Genomic DNA, 22239 nt, shown 5'->3' with positions numbered 1-22239 from the left:
CAATTTCCAATAATGTTCCTTATTTGAGTTCACAGACAGTGCTTTTAAATGCCCATATTTCTACCAACAGTCTGTTTATGGAGATTTAGGTATTTTCTTAAAATATATAAAGTTTCTCTAAGATGTTCCTCATTTCCTCCTGAGCCCTTATTTGCAGACTTTAACATATATATTTCTACTAAGTCTGTTCATTGCAATCTAAGCTTTTGAAAAATCATGTTCCTCAATATTCCTCCAGCCGCTACCATTCCAAATCCACTTCCACATTTTAGGTATTTGTTACAACAGTACACCATACTTCCTGATACCACATCCTGTATTAGCTTTTGGAGGCTGTGATAACAAATTACCACAAACTCGGATTTAAAACAACAGAAATTTATTCTATCATACTTCTGAAGGCCAGAAGTTTGAAACTGGTTTTATTTAGATCAAGTTTTAGCAGGGCTGGATCCCCTTCTGGAGGCTTCAGGAGAGAATCCATTTCCTTTTTTCCAGCTTCTAGGAGCTGCCAGCCTTCCTTAGCTTGTAACCCTTGCCTCCATCTTCAGTGCAATCATCCAACCTCTGCTTTCATTGTCCCATCTCTATTTTCTGTCTTTAACCTTCACTCCTGTTATAAGGACCCCAGTGATCATATTGAGCCCACTAAGATAATCTTCTCATTTATAAGCTTCTTTTAATAACATACAGGTTTTGGGGATTAGGTCAGGATATCTTTTGGGAGCTATGATTCACCACTATGAACCATCTTGATACAATTAGCACAGATGTGAAACTTATAGAATATTACACCCAATATTCTTTTCAAGTTTACATGGAACATTCACCAGGGAAAAGCATACCTTGGGCATAAACTAAGTGTCAATAACTCAAGATCAAAATCTTACATAGTATGTTCTTTGACCAAAACAGATATCAATAAAATTAAGATAGCTAGAAATGTCTGGAAATTAAACACATACTTCTAAATAATTCACAGATCAAAGAACAATACAAGAGAAATAAATTATTTTGAACTAATGGAAAACAAAAATACAGTATAATACAAATTATTATTATACTCTCTACACTGAGAATTACATAATATAAGTGCTAAGAGGATGCTTAGAAAAAGCAGTGCTTAGAAGAAAACTTGTATCTTTAAATATTTTCTAGTAGAAAAGAAGGTTAAAAATTAAAGCTCTTTTTCTCTTAAGAAGCTGGAAAAAGAACATATTACATCTAAAATAAGATTGATAAAAAAAAAAAGAAAACATGGATTATACAAGTAACAGAAATGAAAGAGTATATCACTACAGATGTACAAATATTAAAATGACAAGGGAATTTTATCAATAACTTTATGCCAACAAAACCAACAACTTAGATAAAATAGACAAATTCCTTGCTGAGATAACTTACAAAACTAATACACAAGATGAAACAAAAATCTTAATTGCTTTATATTATTAAAGAATTATATTTTCAGGAAAAAGTCTTCTTATAAGAAAACTTCTGGCCCAAATGGTTTTCAGAGGTGGATTTTATCAAATATTTAAAGAAGTAATAAAAATCTTACACAAACTTTCAGAAAACAGGGAAGAAAACGCTTTGCAATTGAGTTATTGAGGCTAGTGCTTATATGAAACTGAAGGGAATAAAGACAGAAGAAAAAAATTCAGTGAATGTATACTTAAGATTATTTTAAATTTTATATAAAAACTATAATCAGATCCTAAGCTCTATTTAATGACACTCATGTTAAGATATTTTGAAGTGGACACTGCAAAGTATATTTTGATACAAAATATATTAGTACTTATGAATGGACCAAATATAAAGATGGCTTGCGGGATGAGTAGAATGACAGATACATGACAAATATAAATATATTAAAAAAAATAAAGGTAGAAGATAGACAATGACTATACAAGCATTCACTGTGAAATTCTTTTAGCTTTACTGTGCACGTTTGAAATTTTCATCCTGATAAAATGACAGAGAGGGAGGCAGTCTAGGTGATCACAAATCACCTCTCTACTCATTTTATAGAAGAAATACAAGTGGCATTACTTTTGGCTATCTGAGGGTATCTTCTCCAGAGTCATAGGAATATTCTTAAGTATAAATTTATTATCTTTTAAACCTATGTCTTCATCTAGAAGTATATTCTCTTCTTACAATCCAACTACTTATAATGTGAGTCAAGTAAGTTATTAAAACTCCTATACATTTATACCAACCTTACAAACTGTATTGTTGGGTACCACGTTTGGTTCCACAAAATGCCTTTGAGATAACACCGCTCTAACACGTCTTTGAAGTCTTGCTATTTTTGCCTAGAAAAAACAAAAACAAAACCGGAGTACCAAAAAATACATCATATAGAGATGGCGAGAAAACTACTTGCCCATGTAGTTTTGTGAGTCTTAGGCATCCACCAAATATATGAGAAATTCTTATGTAAGACAAACATTTAAATCAGGTTTGATGCTAGTATAATATGTCCAAGAATGGAAGATTAAAAAGGAAAATGAAACTTCTAATTAGCTCACCATAAAATTAATGGTGATAGAAATACCAATCTACAAGTAACCTTAGAAGAACAAAATAAAACAAACAAAAAAAACCCCTAAAGAAAGCCTGAAACAGCTTATACAAACTCTAATACAAAATGTATTTTTGAACTGACACCAAATGGCTGATGGCTCTACAAGTATTTCTCAAGGACCAAAACAGCTGAGGTACAATAAATTCTATGTATAGTATTAATATATCAGGTTGTGGCCAGGGATCAGATTTCAGTCTACCTTTATTTTCCTTTCCTAACATGTATAACATCATTAAATTCTACTTTTTAAAAGGACTCGAATGAAACCAAATGAAATTAGAAACTTACGAAGAGTTCATCTGCTACTGCTTCATGTTTGTTCTTGCACTGTGTCTTCCCAATGCGTTCAGTCAATTCTCTCAGTTTGTTATCAAATAGTTTGTAATTTATACTATAGATCTCCTGTCGAACCAAATGTCTGACCTAGAATTTAAAAATACAAAACACTCCATGTTTCAAATTTAAAAGCAATTTATTTTCTACTTCTTGAAAACAGCTTTGCTTTTTTCTAGGTTTATTGTAACTAGCAAATGTACTTTATTTATATATTTGTATTACTATATCAGTAAGTTTTATAAAAGTTAAAAATCAAATTCAGCAGAACACATCTAACATTTAAACAAATGTATAAGCTAGAAATTAAGTTTATGCTCCTAATACTAATTTTAGTTTCCTACAGTTTCAGTTGAATTCCTAAATTAAAGCCTATTTAGTCCCATTTATATATATTTTTAATGACCATAACTAAAACCTAGTACTCTATGAAGAGACTGTACTTATCTCAAATGGCTGGTTGATCTGTAGCAGGTATAAAGCAAATTATGAAAATTTGAGCCTTGACCCTGTCATTAACAAGCTATATGACCTTTGGGAAGTCACAAAACCTCTGAGCTTCATTTCCCCTGTCCACAAATGGACAGATGTCATAGTGTTGAAAAAGGGATGCTTGTAGGATTTTTGTAAGAACATAAAAAGATAACATGCATAAGAGCTCTATAAAATGGAAAATACTAAATTTAAAGAAAGGACATAAATAAGCAAAATAATCTCCATACATAGTTTTATGTTGGGGGTGGGGATGGGGAGTAGGGAGGACTTATTGTTAAAATTGTAAGATACTAGTGACAATTATGTGATTAATGCTATCTGGCATAATGCATGCTATTCTATCAGATTATAGTAGTTAGCACATGAAACACTAATGAATTTCATTATCTGGCTGGTTTTCAGAAAATAGATTGGCCTGTTTTCAGGGAACATAATTAATCTCAATGCCCAAGGAAATGAACAGCTCTGCTGAGCCATACGTTCAGAAATATTCACTACAGGTGTTTGTTCAATGTACATGCTCCTTTAAGCAACTCTCACAACAGAGTAGTCTCTTTTAGTAAAAAACCTGTCATGATATAATTAAGATATTTATTAGTAATATTTATATCTTCCCCTAATATCTTGTAACTTGGGGTTCAAAATTAGAACAGTTTCTATGTTAAACTCATTTATACTTATGTCACTTGGATGACTAGTCATAATCAGTACTTTTGATTATTCCCAAGGTTTTATCTTCTCATTCCCAATTGTTCTTGCTCCTCAAAATTTCTGTCTACTCTATTTCTTCTGTAGTGCTTCAATAACATTTCTTCAGTGGTTTTTCAACATTATCAGACATGATTATCACTTGTACTCTTACAATTTTTGAATATCTGATTAAACTAACTGCTTAAAATAAACGTATTATGTAAGTAAATGCTCAGAAACTCATACTATTTTTACTGGCAGCCGTTACCTATCAACCTGTGTAAGGTTTTTATGCATTACTGCATGCTTGCCAATTCACTGACTAAGGTCAATATGTGAAGCTCATACCCCAATGAAATTTTGGAAAAACATGTCCGTTCTGTTTAGGGAAATACTATCTTGCTAAGAAGCAAAAGGAACACAATGTTCATCAAACTTCCCTGGTAAGGAAGAATCACATGCAATACTTGTTAAAAATCACAAATTCTTGGGCCCTAACCTGGATTCATCAAACAATTTCCTGGAAAGGCACCACTAATGATTCTCATCAGGTAAGTTTGAGAAAAAAGAAGCTTAAAACAATTATTAGTGTAAAACAATTGGCTCAGTGTAAAATAAACACAATTTAAATAAGTACTCTTGATGGTTCAGATGAAGGCAGACTCTTAAAACTTCATTACTTTGGACTAACTGCCCATTAAGGCATGATTCCTATGGTGTAGCAGAGAGATTCGTTCTCACTTAGTGGTGACATTCTTCATATAGAAGGAAGGCACAATAACCTCCACCAAATACCTCATAAATGTCTTCTACCGATGGTAATGTGACTAAAATTATGGAATCCAGATGAAGTTCTAGCTACAATTTGCATATGGCAGGCAAAGTGGCCTAAATATTAGAGAAAGACTGGCAATTATGTATCTGACTCAACCTTCTACAATAGTGCATAGGGTGAATAACTTAGACTTCAGAAGAAAACCCCGTCTACTTCAGTAATTTAACTGGAATACACTAGGACAAGATCCTTTTGAAACCTCAAAAGATGAGTCAACAGCTTTCACACTCTCTCAGTAGGAAAGAACAATGTCAGAATGGGAAGCCCTATTCCACTGGGATTCAAACGAGAAAAACAGATGTGGTTTAGACAGTCAACTGTTTAGACAGGAATTAAAATATCAAGTGAGTGAGAGTTAGTTACCGGGAGACAGATAAAAGGAATTAGCTAAAAACCTTTGTGTCTGGACAATGCAAGAAACTTCTGGTGGTAGTGGCTCAGGGGGATAACAAATAAACTGCATTCTCCAAACCTCAATGGAAAAGGACCATATTCTGCGTCAATGTGGACCAACTATTTTGTGAGGCAGATAACAGCAGTGAATGAAACTGATTTTTCCATGCCAGAAGAATTAAAATGTTCAAAGAATAAATTTTGTCTTTATATGTCCACATCAGAACTTATTACTGAATTCAGCTACTAACTCACTGGGAATAACACATCTGCAATCCCCAACCTCTTAAGCTATATCCATGCAAAAGACGTGGGTTGGATCCCTGGGTCAGGAAGATCCCCAGAATAGGAAATGGCAACTCATTTCAGTATTCTTGCCTGGGAAATCCCATGACGGAGGAGCCTGGTGGGCTACAACCCATGGAGCTACAAACAGTTGGGTACGATTGAGACTGAGCATGCATGCACATATGCACGTACACACACACACACGCATGCTTAACATAATTCTGCTACCTCATTCTTGCAAACAGCAGAATACTTATTTTTTTTTTTAAATGTCTTCTTTGCCTTGCAGAAGAAAGCAAGAGATAGAAAGGGTGAAAGTGTTGCCTCACCTTTTAAGCTGATTCTGTTTGAGTCTTTCAAAAGGTTTCCGTTTATTATGCAAATCTATATTCATATAATACGTAACTATGTAATTGTAATGGCCTGTGTTAGAAACAGTGGTATTTTTGTTTCTGAAACAGTAGGATAGTTTGGATTGAGAAATTGTGATCCATTATAGCTAATGACAGACATTAATCACATAATGACTTTTAGTTGTAGCATTTCAGTGGTAATAAAATAGCAAACATGACCATCAAAACAAGTCCTGATACAGGACCTACTAAATTTGAAGCTCATTATACTCAAACTCAGAGTAAATCAGACATGTATAGAAACTGTAATACAATGAGATGAAATAGGCCAAAAAGAAAAGAAAAAGTGCATTTAATGATGCCAGAAAAGCAAAATGTCAGATAATGCAACATTATAGGTACAAACTTGGAAATGACAGCAAGTGAACCCAAATGTAGCAGGACTTTACAATGAATGTCTGAGCTCCTTGACTCTATGAAGTATCAACTGTGATAACAAACAGCTATAGCTGGAGATCAAAGAATCCCATGACCAGTATAAAAGAGACAGAATGAAACTCAAGGTCATGTAGTATCTGACTTGAAAGATTTGAGCAAAATACTGACTGAAAAGCCTATTCTCTATTAATACCACAGCTCTCTCCCTTCACATGATTCTGTAGGCTTCTCTGTAAAGGACCATTTTCAAGGATCTAGAGATGTGATGTGGAGAAGGCAATGGCACCCCACTCCAGTACTCTTGCCTGGAAAATCCCATGGGTGGAGGAGCCTGGTAGGTTGCAGTCCATGAGGTCGCTGAGGGTCAGACATGACTGAGCGACTTCACTTTCACTTTTCACTTTCATGCATTGGAGAAGGAAATGGCAACCCACTCCTGTGTTCTTGCCTGGAGAATCCCAGGGACGGGGGAGCCTGGTAGGCTGCCGTCTATGGGGTCGCACAGAGTCGGACACGACTGAAGTGACTTAGCAGCAGCAGCAGAGATGTGATGTAAACAATTATTTTTTCCTAATACCTCCACCTGCTAATTCAGTCTTCATGTACCAGTCCTTCATCATGAAAGTTATCTGTACTCACTGTGTAGATCAATTAACTTTTACTATCTTTTAAAAAGTAAGCTTCTGAAGCAAATATTTAAGGCCAATATTTTACCTGTTCCAGCAAAGCTGTTTGCTTTTCCAGAGCTAAAGAAATATTTTCATTAATTTGTTCTGAAGTTTTCACACGCTTAACATTTTCTTTGTTTTCTGAAAACATCCTCTTCTTTTGATTATAGCCTTGGGAAGATGAAAAGATCAGAGATAAAAATTTTCCTTCTAATGAAAGAAACAGGAGGATTTTCTGATTTAGGGACCCCTAAGCAAATTTAAAAACTAAAATGTGACCATGGAGCATTTTTTAGAAAATGCAATTGTATAAAAAATTCCAACAAATTAAAAAAAAAAATCTTAGTACTCGTTTGGGATATACTTTCCTCCCATCTTACATAATATACATTTAATGCTTATTTAATAATAATAATAACTGAATAAATTATAGCATTAGATCTTCTACTTATAGTTGAGTGGTCTCACATTATTTTTAGGTGACGCTACTATTACTTCTAAGCAATTTAAAATTCACCTTGTTAAATGATTATTCTGTAGCCTAGACAAGAAAACAAATATATTTTTCCTATGAAATCTTTTCTTGTATTTCATCAAGCTATAAAACACCCTACTTTTAATAAACTTCTGCTATTTTAATGATTTTATAATCCTAAAACTTCATTGGTTATTTGTATTTCTTACACTACATACACACAAACCTGTATGCATATGTATGCTTATTATCTATCAACTTATACTTGACATGTAATATATAGGTCAATTCTAAGGAAAGAAATGGGTTCATCAACTATTTTAAAAACCCACTCTCTCAACTAGCCTTCTTATTAATAAAACTCCAAAAACAGAAAAGGTGTCAATGAAGCAAACAATCTCTATAAACCACCTTTTAATCCTGTTGTACTTTCAAAGGAAAGTGACTGATTCCTTCTTTGCCAGAACTTACTTCCTGTTGGAGACAGAGGATACCATTCCCCATCACTGCCAAGAATGGTTCAGAAACAAGATACTCTGAAATAATTATTGTCATCATTTACTGTTTTCCTGTCTGTAAGGATTCTACTGTATCTATATCTGAGATAATGAAATTCCCCCAAGCAAAGTAACTATTATAATTTCTCCAAGAGATACATAAGTATTCACTTACTGTTATTACTATCAGTGCCAAGTGAGGACAGCCACTTTGCGTCTATATTTTCACAACTTAAAATGCTGGAAAGACAGGTCCTATAGGATTCTTCACTTTTCAAAATGTCATCAGCACAGTTACTTGAAATGACTGAATTCACCAATTTAGGTATTTTATCAGCAGGCACAAAAGGGTGATCTGAACTGAAAATTAAAATGTCACTTTGCTTTTTATCATATAATTCAGCACTGGAATTTGCTTCTAAATAGGAAACTATCTTGTCAATTCTCTTATCATCCAAGGTATTTGTTTTTGTAGACTTTGGAATTTGAACTATACCACTCAATACACTGGATAAATGGCAAATGGATTTCAGATTACAATCTTCTTTATGTTCAAAAAAGGATCTTGTTACACTTGCCTGACATTCAAAATGATTTTCATAAGTATTCTGTGAATCTTTTGCCTCGTGTATAAAGAGTTTCCCAGGAAATGCTACTGTTTTACTTGGCTTTTCATAAGGGTACACAACTTGTTCTTCTGTGTATTCCAATCTTGCTTCTGAATCAATAATTTCTAGTGGTTTTATTAAATTCTGAGAAAATTCTTTACTTTTTGGTTCACATACTGAATTTCTGATGGAGTTCAATGAGGAAGCATCATTTTCAGAATGTCTACATTTGCTACTTATGACATCAGTACTTGAATTCTGATTACCACTTGATATATTATTCTCAATTGCCGCTGTTTTTAGTGCTTCAACATTCCTTGACTTATTCAGGATCTCTACTTGCTTCCGGCAACTTACAGGCATTGTTTTCTTGGCTTTTAAAATCTTCCGTTTACTTCTATCTGGACTTGCCATCTTTCATATCCTGGAATGTAAAATACCATATTTGAATGCATTTCTCTAACAGACAAAAGCTAACACTTATTTACAATATTAAAATAATGTTGAGACTATATGCCAGATTTAGATAATTATTTTTATTGAAAATTATATCCATTTTCATCTGTGTCACTGATAATTAAACATTGTTCTATAACTCTAACTATATAGTCAAAATTTATACTGCCAGTAAACCTTTATTTGATACTAAGTCTGATCATTTATAAGGCCACTTTTTGTTATGACAGCTCACTACTACAACCATTGAGTTCTAATTTAAATAATCCAAGCAGGCCATACTTAAAACGTTTTTTCATAAAAACAGATAAACCATGTTTTGTATGGAATATTCTGTTTTCTGTATCACGTGACACCTTTATTAAAGCTTTCCTAATATTCCAATTTCCAAATTAATGGTATTGCAAGAACTGATTCCCTATAGTTATCAGTATGAAATGAACGCTAAGATACACAACATGATCCCAGTTCAAATAAGAAAACCAAAGTTAGGTTTCAATACATTCTTAATCCTGAATTATTTCTGTTAAATAAAAATCTACTACATAACAGAGAAAAACAGTATTTACCTGTATTTCTCGTTATTCACATTAAGTATTCACATTAAATCCAATCTAAACCATAGATAGGTAAATGGTTTAGAAGAAAACTGCCGAATTACAAGGTAAATATAAACAAAACAAACAACTATATACTATATGGTAGACCAGTTACCTAACAAACTAGAGAGCACATTTAGTAAACTCAATATGACCTTTCAAGGTACAAATAACCCAGAGAGGTGGGGTAAGGTCCATGGGATGGCAGAGACTTGGACACAACTTAGCAACCCAGTCAAAGCTACCTGAATAATTTTTTGATTTATCCTTATCTATTTTCTTACTTGAAGCTTTCATTGACTATATATATTCTTTTCATTCAGTATATCATTTGATCAGGAACAATTCCAGGATTTTTGAGACCTGAAGGCTGAGTGAATCTTACTTAGAGGAAAAAAAAAAAGCATAAATTCAAATTTCAAAAACCTGTCATGCATACTTAAAAATCAGAAAATCCAGAAAATAGCACAGTTTCATTAATTAAGGGCCTGATACAAGATAGAGTTCTACTTTTCCTATTTGACTATATATTTGACTGCCTCTTTATGAATACAGTTTTTGTAATATTCACCATATAAAAAAATGGAGAAACCAAGTCTTTTCTAGAGCAAGGTTGATTAATTTTTAATTCTTTTTGTGTGTGTGTGGGGGGGGGGGGGGGGGGTTTGTTGTTGTTTTTTTCTTTTCCAAACTTTTTTACTGAGTATAGTACCATAGAAAAGCGCACATATCATGTGTACACAGTTAAAAGAATTTTCACCAACTGAATACACTCCTTTAACTAGAATCTAGATCAAAAAGAGAATGTGTCATAGGTTTATCAATTACAACAAATACACCACACTCTGGTAGGTGATGTTCATAATGGTGGAGGTTATACACGTATGGGGCAAGGGATATAGGAGAAATCTGTTATTTTCCTCTTAATTGTGCTGTGAGTCTAAAACTACTCTTTAAAAAGGTTATAGAAATAAAAGAATAAAAAAAATAATAATTCCAGTCCCCCAGAAGTCCCCTCATACTTCTCCTTCTCGTCACTGGCTCCCCGTCTCCCAGGGGTGATCAGTAGCCTGCAATCTAACAGCATAGATGAATTTAAGCCACTTTTTATATTTTATATAAATGAAATTACATAATAAGCACTTTTTAGTGTCTGGCTTCAGAGAAGTCAATGGCACCCCACTCTAGTACTCTTGCCTGGGAAATCTCATGGACGGAGGAGTCTGGTGGGCTGCAGTCCCTGGGGTCGCAGACACAACTGAGCAACTTCACTTTGACTTTTCACTTTCATGCATTGGAAAAGGAAATGGCAACCCACTCCTGTGTTCTTGCCTGGAGAATCCCAGGGACGGGGGAGCCTGGTGGGCTGCGGTCTATGGGGTTGCATAGAGTTGGACACGACTGAAGTGATTTAGTAGTAGTAGTAGCAGCAGCAGCAGCAGCAGCAGTGTCTGGCTTCTTTCACTTTTCCTTATGTTTGTGAGATTCATGCATGCTCTGTTTAATTGTAGATCATTCTTTCTCATTGCTGTACAGTAGTCTATCATTTGAATATGCCATAGTTTGTCCATCTGTTCTGGGCTGATTAATTTTAAACCAAAAATCAGGATGTATACAACAATCAACTTCATCTAAAAATATAAATTCTTATTGATAATGCTACAGCTTTGTGTCATTTAAAAACAAAAAAAAATCTTTTATTTGAAAGGCAGAGTTCTATCAAAAGGAAAAATATGTATAGTGAATTTTTCTACTCGAATGTGTTATTGAATATATTTCTAATAAAAGTTATCTTTTGAGGGGATATCTGTGAGAATTAAATTCCCTAGTTAAAATTTTAAACATCAAATAATTGGAAAAAATTTTCCCTATCTTCTGGCTTCATAAATTCCAATCTTTAGCTTCTTCACTACTCAGATACGCCAGGTACCAGGCACCACAGAACACATTCCCACCACAATAAAGCTGATAGCAGTAACTGAAAACACTCAAAAGTGTCTGTGAGCCACAAATGTATCCTATTAAAGACACACTAAGTATATCCCCAATCACAAAATGCCTGAAGCAATTCTTTTGCTAGGTGAAGCAAGGGTAAGATGAAATGAAATGAGAGACAATAGTCTTATATGATTACAGTTAAACTTACTTTGGTAAACCTTGCAAACACCAACTAAGGGAACACATTGCTGTGGTCCTTTTCAGGGCCTTTGGAAAAGTCCCAAACTAGCAAAAAGCTGTGAAAAACTTTGAGATAGAAATGCTTCTACATTTGATGCATAAAGACATGTATGGTTTCCCTGGTGGTCTAGTGGTAAAGAATCCACCTGACAATGCAGGAGACACAGGTTAAATCCCTGGATTGGGAAGTTACCCTGGAGAAGGGAATGGCAACCTCCCCTAGTATTCTTGCCTGGAAAATCCCATGGACATAGTAACCTGGTAGGTTAGAGTCCATAAGGTCCCAAAGAGTCTGACATAATTGAGCGAGCACACGTGCACACCAGGAAGATCCCACATGCTGTGGAGCAAATAAGCCTCTGTGCCACAACTACTATGCCAGTGCTCTAGAGCCAGTGAGCCATAACTATTGAGCCTGCACCACAGCTACTGAAGCCTCACATACCTAGAGTCCATGTTCCACAAGAGAAGTCACCGCAATGCAAAGCCAATGCTTGCTGCAACTAGAGAAAGACTACACACGGCAGTGAAGACCCAGTGTGGTAAAAAAGAAACAAAGTTTTTAAAATATACATGTAATATATAACGTATAACAATATTCTGAAGATACTGAGTACCTCTGATCCATCCACCGTTTAACCAAACACGACTAGCAACTTGCATTTACCTATGTTTTCCATACCATGCCCCTTCCCTCTTCTCCATCCTGAGGTAATCTGTAACCTGATTGTTGAGTTTATAGATCTATTGTCTTTTACGAATTATAGTTTCATTACAAATGTCATGCAAAAACAATGAAGTTTGACTATACTTGTTTCTGAGTAAACTATAGTTTCCTAATACTTGTTTTTTCACTCATATTCCCCTAATTTATACATGTGATTATATATAGCAATACTTCATACATTTTCATGACATTATAATAAAGCACTAGGTCAGTAAAACAAAATTTGTTTATTCAGTTACCTTGAAGGATATTTGAGTCATTTCCATCTTTTTTGTTTTTGTTCACACTGCTGCTGTGAACATATTTGCTTCAAGGTGTGTATCTGTAAGCATTTCTTGCGTGGGTTTGTTGGGTAGCAGTAAGTTATATAAATTTTCAAGTTCTCAAGAAAGCCAACTTACTTTCCAAAGTAGTTGTACCAACTTACATCCCTGCAGGAGATGTGTACAAGTAACCATTATTCACATCCTCTTGAGCCCCTGGTATTGCTAGACCTAATTTTTAACAATCTACTTGGATATAGATGTGTATCTCACTCCCTTAATTTGCATTTCACTAATTACTGCTATTTTTTCATGTTTACTGGCTATACCTGTTTCCCTGTCTGCAAAATTCCTGGTTATGTTTTGCTCATTTTTTTCTACTGGGTTGTCTTATTTTTAAAGAGAACTCAATACATTATGAATATACTATATACAAATAACCCTTTGCTATATGAGTTATGGGTATATTCTCTCATTCTGCGGTTTGTCTTTACTCCTAATTTTAACAGAGAAAAGATTTACTGACTACTTCCTTTTATGCTAAAACGTAATCTCTCTTCTTTGAGAACTTCTTCCTTACCCCATGGTAATGTGTGAAATAGGGAGGCCTACTGGTGGTAGAGAAGCTTTCTGATTTAATTTATTGAAGAACATGGAGCTATGCTATGGGCTGCACAATGATTACAATGATAAAAATATAAGAGGAATGCAGAACTCAAAATGAACATATAATTTTTATGATTTTTCACAGTGAATTACTCATAAAGTTTACCAAAAAAATACTTCATCATAACAGTGTGCAACTTGTAGTTGATAAAACTTTAGATACGTAGGAAAACCTCTGCATCAAAATGCTTAAGGGTACAAATAAAACTTGTAAAAGGCTCAGAAAAGTACAGCTGACACTTGGACAACATGTGTTTGAAACAAGTGGGTTCACTTATACTCAAGATTTTTTTTCACTGAATATATACTACTGTACTACTGGATTTATCCAGAGTTGGTTGAGTCTGAGGATATGGAGTGCCCAACTATAAAGTTATATGGTGATTTCTGACTGTGTGGAGGGTCAGTACCTCTAAACCCAAAGTTGTCAAGGCTCATCTGTATTGGTAACTGCCTACAACGTGAAGAAATGGCTTACATGTTGTAGAGAGGTTGAGAGAATGAAATTTATTACTGGGAGCATAAAAAGCAATGTGTGAATGCATGTGTGCTAAGTTGCTTCAGTTGTGTTCATCTCTGTGTGGCAGTATAGACTGCAACTGCCAGGTTCCTTTATCCATGGTATTCTCCAGGCAAGAATACTGAAGTGTCGCCATGCCCTTCTCCAGGGGATCTTTCTGACCCAGGGACTGAATCTGCGTCTCTGATGTCTCCTGCATTGGCAGGCAGGTTCTTTACCACTAGTGCCGCCTAGGAAGCCCATAACTCAGTCTAATCGGGCAACACTGACATCACCATGCTGACTTTTCAACCACCTTGAATCCTTTGCTGCAAATAAGCCTGGAATGGGTTGCTGTGCCCCGCTCCAGGGGATCTTCCCAACCCAAGGATTGAACTTAAGTCTCTTAAGTCTCCTGCATTGGCAAGTGCGTTCTTTACCACTAGTGCCACCTGGACAAATGAGTCTGGCAGGCTACAGTCCATAGGGTCGCAGAGAGTCAGACGTGACTGAAGCGACTTCGTATGCACGCTTAGTGTATGATAGGCTAAAAGAAGAATGTACATACCTTAATTGCAAAATACTTTACTCCCCAAAATGCCAAAACAACTCCAACAGGAATATCAAAGGTCAATGATCATAGGTCACCGTAGCAAATAAAATGATGAAAAGGCTTGAAATATTACAAGAATAACCAAAACACGACAGACACCATTGGACAAAGGCTGTTAGATAAATGGTTCTCACAGAGTTGCTCAAAGCAAGGATGCCACAACCCTTCAGTTTGTAGAAAACACAGTATCTGTGAAGCAACAATTAAGTGCAATAAAGCAAGGTATGCCTGTAACTGTTTGAAAACATTCTATTAATTTTAAACTTTAAAAACATAACTTAACTGCCCCTTTTATTCTATTTTATCTGACAATGTAATTCAGCTGAATATACTGCTGTCCATTCCACCAAACTGTTTTAGATGTTCCTTACAAAATTTATTGAGAATATTTTAAACAAATCAATCTGTCTTTTAATAGGAGAATTTAATCCAATTTGCATTTATCATATTAATTAATCACACATTAATACTTTACATTTGGTTTTTATAACTTGCTGCTGTTATGTTTTACATTTTCTTATTTATGTTATCTCCATGTCATTTTAGTGTGAAAATGTCCTATTTTTTTAAGGTCTACATTTGCTTTCCATAGGTTTACACATGCTTAATAAAGATATGAGCCGTGCTGTGCAGGGCCACCCAAGATGGACGGGTCATGGTGGAAAGTTCTGACAAAAATGCAGTCCACTGGAGAAGGGAATGGAAAACCACTTCAGTATTCTTGCCTTGAGAACAACCACTTCAGTATTCTTGCCTTGAGAATACCATGAACAGTATGAAAAGGCAAAAAGATATGACACAGGAAGATAAGCCCCCCAAGTCAATAGGTATCCAATATGCTACTAGGGGAGAGCAGAGAAATAGCTCCAGAAAGAATGAAGAGAACGGGCCAAAGGAGAAATGCTCAGTTGTGGATATGTCTGGGTGGTGAAAAGTAAGGTTTGAAGCTGCAAGGAACAATATTGAATAGGAATCTAGAATGTTAGGTCCATGAATCAAGCAAGGTAAATTAAATGGGGTCAAGCAGGAGATGGCAAGAGTGAATATTGACATCTTAGGAATGAGTTAACTAAAATACAGGAATGGGCAAATTCAATTCAGATGACTATTACATCTACTACTGTGATAGATGATAGATACTGCAAGAATCCCTTAGAAAAAAATGGAGTAGCCCTCGTAGTCAATGAAAGATTTCAAAATGCAGTTCTTGGGTGCAATCTCAAAAACAACAGAATGATCTCAGTTTGTTTCCAAGGCAAACCATTCAATGTAACAGTAATCCAAGTCTATACCCCAACCACTAATGGCAAAGAAACTGAAGTCAAACAGTTCTATGAATACCTACAAGACTTGGAACTAACACCAAAAATAGATGTCCTTTTTATAAGGGACTGGAATGCAAAAGCAGGAAATCAAGAGATACCTGAAGTAACAGGCAAGTTTGGCCTTGGAGTACAAAAGGAAGCAGGGCAAAGGCTAACAGAGTTTTGCCAAGAGAACCCAATGGTCAGAGCAAACCCCCTCTTCCACCAACACAAGACATGACTCTACACATGGACATCACAAGATGGTCAATACTGAAATCACTGATTACATTTTTCGTAGCTGGAGAAGCTCCTTACAGTCAGCAAAAAAGACCTGGAGCTGCTTGTGGTTCAAATCATGAACTCCTTATTGCAAAAACAGGCTTAAACTGAAGAAAGTAGGGAAAACCACTAAGATGATTCAGGTATGATATAAATTAAATCCCTTATGCTTATGCAGAAGAGATGATGAATAAATTAAAGGAATTAAATCTGGTAGAGTGTCTGAAGAACTATGGATAGTGGTTCTCAACACTGTACAGGAGACAGGGATCAAAAACATCCCCCCAAAAAAAGAAATGTAAGAAGGCAAAATGGTTGTCTGAGGATACCTTACAAATAGCTGAGAAAACAAGAGAAGCAAAAGGCAAAGGAGAAAGGGAAAGATATACTCAACTGAATACAGAGTTCTAGAGAATAGCAAGAAGAGATAAGAAAGACTTCCTAAGGGATCAACACAAAGAAATAGAGTAAAATAATTGAATCGGAAAGAACAGAGATTTCTTCAAGAAAATTGGAGATAGCAAGGGAACATTTCATGCAAAAATGGACACAATAAAGGACAGAAAGGGCAAGGGACAGAAACAGAACATATTAAGAAGTGGCAAGAATACACAGAATCATAAAAGAAAAAGGTCTTAATGACCCAGATAACCACATGATGGGTTCATTCATCCAGAGCCAGGAGTATGAAGTCAGGTGGGTCTTAGGAAGCATCACTACTAACAAAGCTAGTGGAAGTGATGAATTCCTCCTGAGTTATTTCCAATCCTAAAAGATAATGCTGTTGCAGTGCTGCACTCAATATGCCAGCAAATTTGGAAAACTTAGCAATGGCCACAGGGCTGGAAACGGTCAGTTTTCATTCCAATCCTAAAGAAAGGCAATGCCAAAGAATATCAAACTACCATAACATTGTGCTCATTTCACATGATAGTAAGATACTTAAGTTCAAAATCCTTTAAGTTAGACTTCAACAGTACATGAACCGAGAACTCCCAGATGTTCAAGCAGGATTTAGAAAAGGCAGAGGAACCAGAGATCAAATTGCCAACATCTGTTGAATCATATAAAAAGAGAATTCCAGAAAAATATCTAATTTTGCTTCACTGGCTACCCTAAAGCTTCTGACTATATGAATCACAACCTGCAGAAAACTTTTTTAAGAGATGGGAATACCAGACCACCTTACCTGCCTCTTGAGAAACCTGTATGCAAGTCAAAAAGCAATAGTTATAACCAGATATGGAAAAACAGACTAGCTCAAAATTGGCAAAAGAGTATAAAAATGCTGTATATTGTCACCCTGCTTATTTAACTTATATGCAGAATATATCATGCAAAATGCAGGGCTAGATGAAGCACAAGCTGAAATCAAGACTGCCAGGAGAAACATCAACAACCTCAGATATGCAGATGATACCATCCTAACGGCAGAAAGTGAACAGGAACTAAAAAGTCTCTTGATGAAGATGAAAAGAGGAGAATAAAGAAGCTGTTTAAAACTCAACATTCAAAAAAATAAGATCATGGCATCTGGTCCCATCAGTTCAGTTCAGTCGCTCAGTCATGTCCGACTCTTTGCGACCCCATGAATCACAGCACGCCAGGCCTCCCTGTCCATCACCGACTCCTGGAGTTCACTCAGACTCATGTTCATCGAGTCAGTGATGCCACCCAGCCACCTCATCCTCTGTCGCCCCCTTCTCCTCCTGCCCCAATCCCTCCCAGCATCAGAGTCTTTTCCAATTAGTCAACTCTTCGCATGAGGTGGCCAAAAAGTACTGGAGTTTCAGCTTTAGCATCATTCCTTCCAAAGAAATCCCAGGGCTGATCTCCTTCAGAATGGACTGGTTGGATCTCCTTGCAGTCCAAGGGACTCTCAAGAGTCTTCTCCAACACCACAGTTCAAAAGCATCAATTCTTCGGTGCTCAGCCTTCTTCACAGTCCAACTCTCACATCCATACACGACTACTGGAAAAACCATAGCCTTGACTAGACAGACCTTAGTTGGCAAAGTAATGTCTCTGCTTTTGAATATGCTATCTAGGTTGGTCATAACTTTTCTTCCAAGGAGTAAATGTCTTTTAATTTCATGGCTGCAGTCACCATCTGCAGTGATTTTGGAGCCCATAAAAGTAAAGTCTGACACTGTTTCCACCGTTTCCCCATCTATTTCCCATGAAGTGATCACTTCATGGCAAATATATAGAGGAAAAAGTGACATTTTTCTTGGGCTCCAAAATCACTGCTGATAGTGATTGAAGTCATAAAATTAGAAGATGCTTATTCCTTGGAAGAAAAGCTATGACAAACCTAGACAGCATATTAAAAAGTAGAGACATCACTTTGCCAACAAAGATCCATATGGTCAAAGCTATGGTTTCTGCAGTAGTCATGTACAGATGCAAGAGTTGGACCATGACAATAAAGAAGGCTGAGCACCAAAGAAAAAGATGCTTCCCTGGTATAAACCTCACACGGTCATGACATTGATGGATTCAACTTGCTAGCATTTTGTTGACAATCTTTGCACCATATTGCTCTGTAGTTTTCTTGTAATCTCTTTTTGTTATCAGGATAATACTGGCCTGCCTTCCTCTTTTATTTGTTGGAAAAACTTGTAAAAAATTGGTAACTTTACACATTTGTTAGAATTCAACAGTGAAACCATTTGATAATGGGTTTTTGTGTTTTAATTCAATCTCTTTTCAGATTTTCTATTTCTTCTTGAGTCAGTTTTGTTCATTTGAGTCTTCCTAAGAATTTGTCCAATTAATTAATTGATTGATTGGTATATAGTAGTTTCTTATAATCTTTTTAACTTCTATAAGATCAGTAGTAATGCACCATTTCATTCCATATTTTAGTAATTTGAGTCTTTTCCATGGTCACTCTAGGTAAAGGTTTGTCAATTTGGTTGATCTTTTTGAAAACTTTTGGATTTCCTTAATTTTACTTTTTTCTTCCTTGATTTTATTAATACTTTCCACTCTAATTCTTATTATTTTCTTTATTCTATTTAGGTTTAGTTTCTTCTTTTTGTATTAAAGTTAAAAGTTAGTTTATTGAAGTCTTTAAAAAAAATTGTGGGCATTTATCACTACAAATTTCATGAGAAACTACTGTACCCGAAATGTTTTGTTGTCTTCATTTTCTTTGACATCAAAGTATTTTCTAACTTCTCTCATGATTTTTTCTTTGACCCACTAGTTATTACTATTTAGCAAAGTATTGTTTAATTTCCTTATGGCTGTGAATTTCTCAACTTTCTTCTGCTTCAATTCTAATTTCATTCCACTGTGGTCAGGGAACATACTTTGTTGTGATTTCAGTCCTTTAAAATGTGTTGAAGTTGTTTTACAGACTAACATAATATCTACATTGGAAATTTTTCTATGTATGTTTGGGAAGAATATATTCTGCTTTCATTTTCCTGAATGTTCAAAAGATGCTTCTTCAGGCTAGTTGGTTCATAGAATTACTCAAGTCTTTTCTAATTGATCTGTTACTTAGAAAGTGTTTTAGTCTCTAACCATTATTGTTGAATTTTCTATTTCTCCATTCTTGTCAGTATTCACTCCACCTATTTTAGTGCTGTACTTGCATATTTTTCTCATTGTTTTACCTACCTACGAGACTGCAACTTTTATTATAAAATGTCCCCTTTTACCTCTAATCCTGAAAGACTATTTTGTCTTAAATTAGTATACCTAGATTCCTTATTGGAGAAGGCAATGGCAACCCACTCCAGTACTCTTGCCTGGAAAATTCCATGGATGGAGGAGCATGGTAGGCTGCAGTCCATGAGGTCGCTGAGGGTCAGACACAACTGAGCAACTTCACTTTCACTTTTCATTTTCATGCATTGGAGAAGGAAATGGCAACCCACTCCAGTGTTCTTGCTTGGAGAATCCCAGGGACGGGGGAGCCTGGTGGGCTGCCGTCTATGGGGTCGCACAGAGTCGGAAACGACTTATGCGACTTAGCAGCAGCAGGTTCCTTATGGTTGCTATTCACATGGCTTTTTAAAATCCTTTTACGTTCAACATAATTGTATCTTTCAATCTATGTGTGTCTCCTACACATAGCATATACTTGTATGCTACGTTTCATTCAGTCTGACAATCTGGTATTTGAACTGTCTAATCCATTCACACTTGATATAATTGGATTTATGGCTGCCATTTTACTTTTTGTTTTACACGTCTCACGTCTGATGTTCCTCTATTCCTTTACTGCCATAGGTATTCATTTTTTAATGCTTTGTATGTGCCATCATTTTAACTTTCATTTTTTTTTCTGTCTCATACCACAGAGAAATATAATTGTTATCTCTAATTCATTAAACTAATTTCAGTTCAGTTGCTCAGTTGTGTCCGACTCTTTGCAACCCCATAATTGCAGCATGTCAGGCCTCCCTGTCTATCACCAACTCCTGGAGTTCACTCAAACTCATGCCCATCAAGTCAGTGATGCCATCCAGCCATCTCATCCTCTGTCATCCCCTTCTCTTCCTGCCCCCAATCCCTGCCAGCATCAGAGTCTTTTCCAATGAGTCAAGTCTTCACATGAGGTGGCCAAAGTATTGGAGTTTCAGCTTCAGCATCAGTCCTTCAATGAACACCCAGGACTGATCTCCTTTAGGATGGACTAGTTGGATCTCCTTGCAGTCCAAGGGACTCTCAAGAGTCTTCTCCAACACCACAGTTCAAAAGCATTAATTCTTCAGCACTCAGCTTTCTTCACAGTCCAACTTTCACGTCCATACATGACCATTGGAAAAACCATAGCCTTGACTAGACGGACCTTTGTTGGCAAAATGTCTCTGCTTATGAATATGCTGTCTAGGTTGGTCACAACTTTCCTTCCAAGGTTTTAAGCGTCTTTTAATTTCATGGCTGCAATCACCATCTGCAGTGATCTTGGAGCCCCCCAAAATAAAGTCTGAAACTGTTTCCACTGTTGCCCCATCTATTTCCCATGAAGTGATGGGACCAGATGCCATGATCTTCATTTTCTGAATGTTGAGCTTTAAGTCAACTTTTTCACTCTCTCACTTTCATCAATAGGCTCTTTAGTTCCTCTCCACTTTCTGCCATAAGGGTGGTGTCATCTGCATATCTGAGGTTATTGATATTTCTCCCAGCAATCTTGATTCCAGCTTGGGCTTCTTCCAGTCCAGCGTTTCTCATGATGTACTTTGCACAGAAGTTAAATCAGTGACAATATGCAACCTTGACATACTCCTTTTCCTATCTGGAATTAGTCTGTTGTTCCATGTCCAGTTCTAATTGTTGCTTCCTGACCTGCATATAGGTTTCTTAAGAGGGAGGTCAGGTGGTCTGGTATGCCCATCTCTTTCAGAATTTTCCACAGTTTATTGTGATCCACACAGTCAAAGGCTTTGGCATAGTCAAGAAAGCAGAAATAGATGTTTTTATGGAACTCTCTTGCTTTTTCCATGATCCGATGTTGGCAATTTGATCTCTGGTTCCTCTGCCTTTCCTAAAACCAGCTTGAAAAAAAATAAAAAATAAAAATAAAACCAGCTTGAACATCTGGTTCATGTACATGGTTCATGTATTGCTAAAGCCTGGCTTGGAGGATTTTGAGCATTACTTTACTAGCCTGTGAGATGAATGCAATTGTGCGGTAGTTTGAGCATTCTTTGGCATTTGCCATTCTTTGGCATTTGCCTTTCTTTGGGATTGGAATGAAAACTGACCTTTTCCAGTCCTGTGGCCACTGCCAAGTTTTCCAAGTTTGCTGGCATATTGAGTGCAGCACTTTCGCAGTATTATCTTTCAAGATTTGAAATTACTCAACGGGAATTCCATCACTCCCACTAGCTTTGTTTGTAGTGATGCTTTCTAAGGCCCACTTGACTTCACATTCCAGGATGTCTGGCTCTAGGTGAGTGATCACATCATTGTGATTATCTTGGTCGTGAAGCTCTTTTTTGTACAGCTCTTCTGTGTATTCTTG

General features: G+C 36.0%; 1 protein-coding gene across 3 annotated transcripts in view; it reads right to left on the bottom strand.

Annotated features, from left to right (window-relative positions):
* ATF7IP2 (activating transcription factor 7 interacting protein 2) overlaps nucleotides 1-22239 on the bottom strand; it is a 54978-nt gene that overhangs the window by 26598 nt on the left and 6141 nt on the right. For all 3 annotated transcript variants that reach the window (XM_069571491.1, XM_069571490.1, XM_069571492.1), the window contains 4 exons: nucleotides 8234-9090; nucleotides 7133-7257; nucleotides 2882-3016; nucleotides 2226-2321 (listed from right to left, as the gene is read on the bottom strand). In XM_069571491.1, the coding sequence (XP_069427592.1) occupies nucleotides 2226-2321; nucleotides 2882-3016; nucleotides 7133-7257; nucleotides 8234-9080 (1203 nt within the window). In that variant the 5' untranslated portion in view covers nucleotides 9081-9090. The remainder of the gene's footprint in view (nucleotides 1-2225; nucleotides 2322-2881; nucleotides 3017-7132; nucleotides 7258-8233; nucleotides 9091-22239) is intronic.

The sequence above is a fragment of the Ovis canadensis genome, chromosome 24 (assembly GCF_042477335.2).
Source record: "Ovis canadensis isolate MfBH-ARS-UI-01 breed Bighorn chromosome 24, ARS-UI_OviCan_v2, whole genome shotgun sequence".
In the NCBI taxonomy this organism is placed as follows: Eukaryota; Metazoa; Chordata; class Mammalia; order Artiodactyla; family Bovidae; genus Ovis; species Ovis canadensis.
This window is presented reverse-complemented; position numbering and strand designations above follow the sequence as displayed.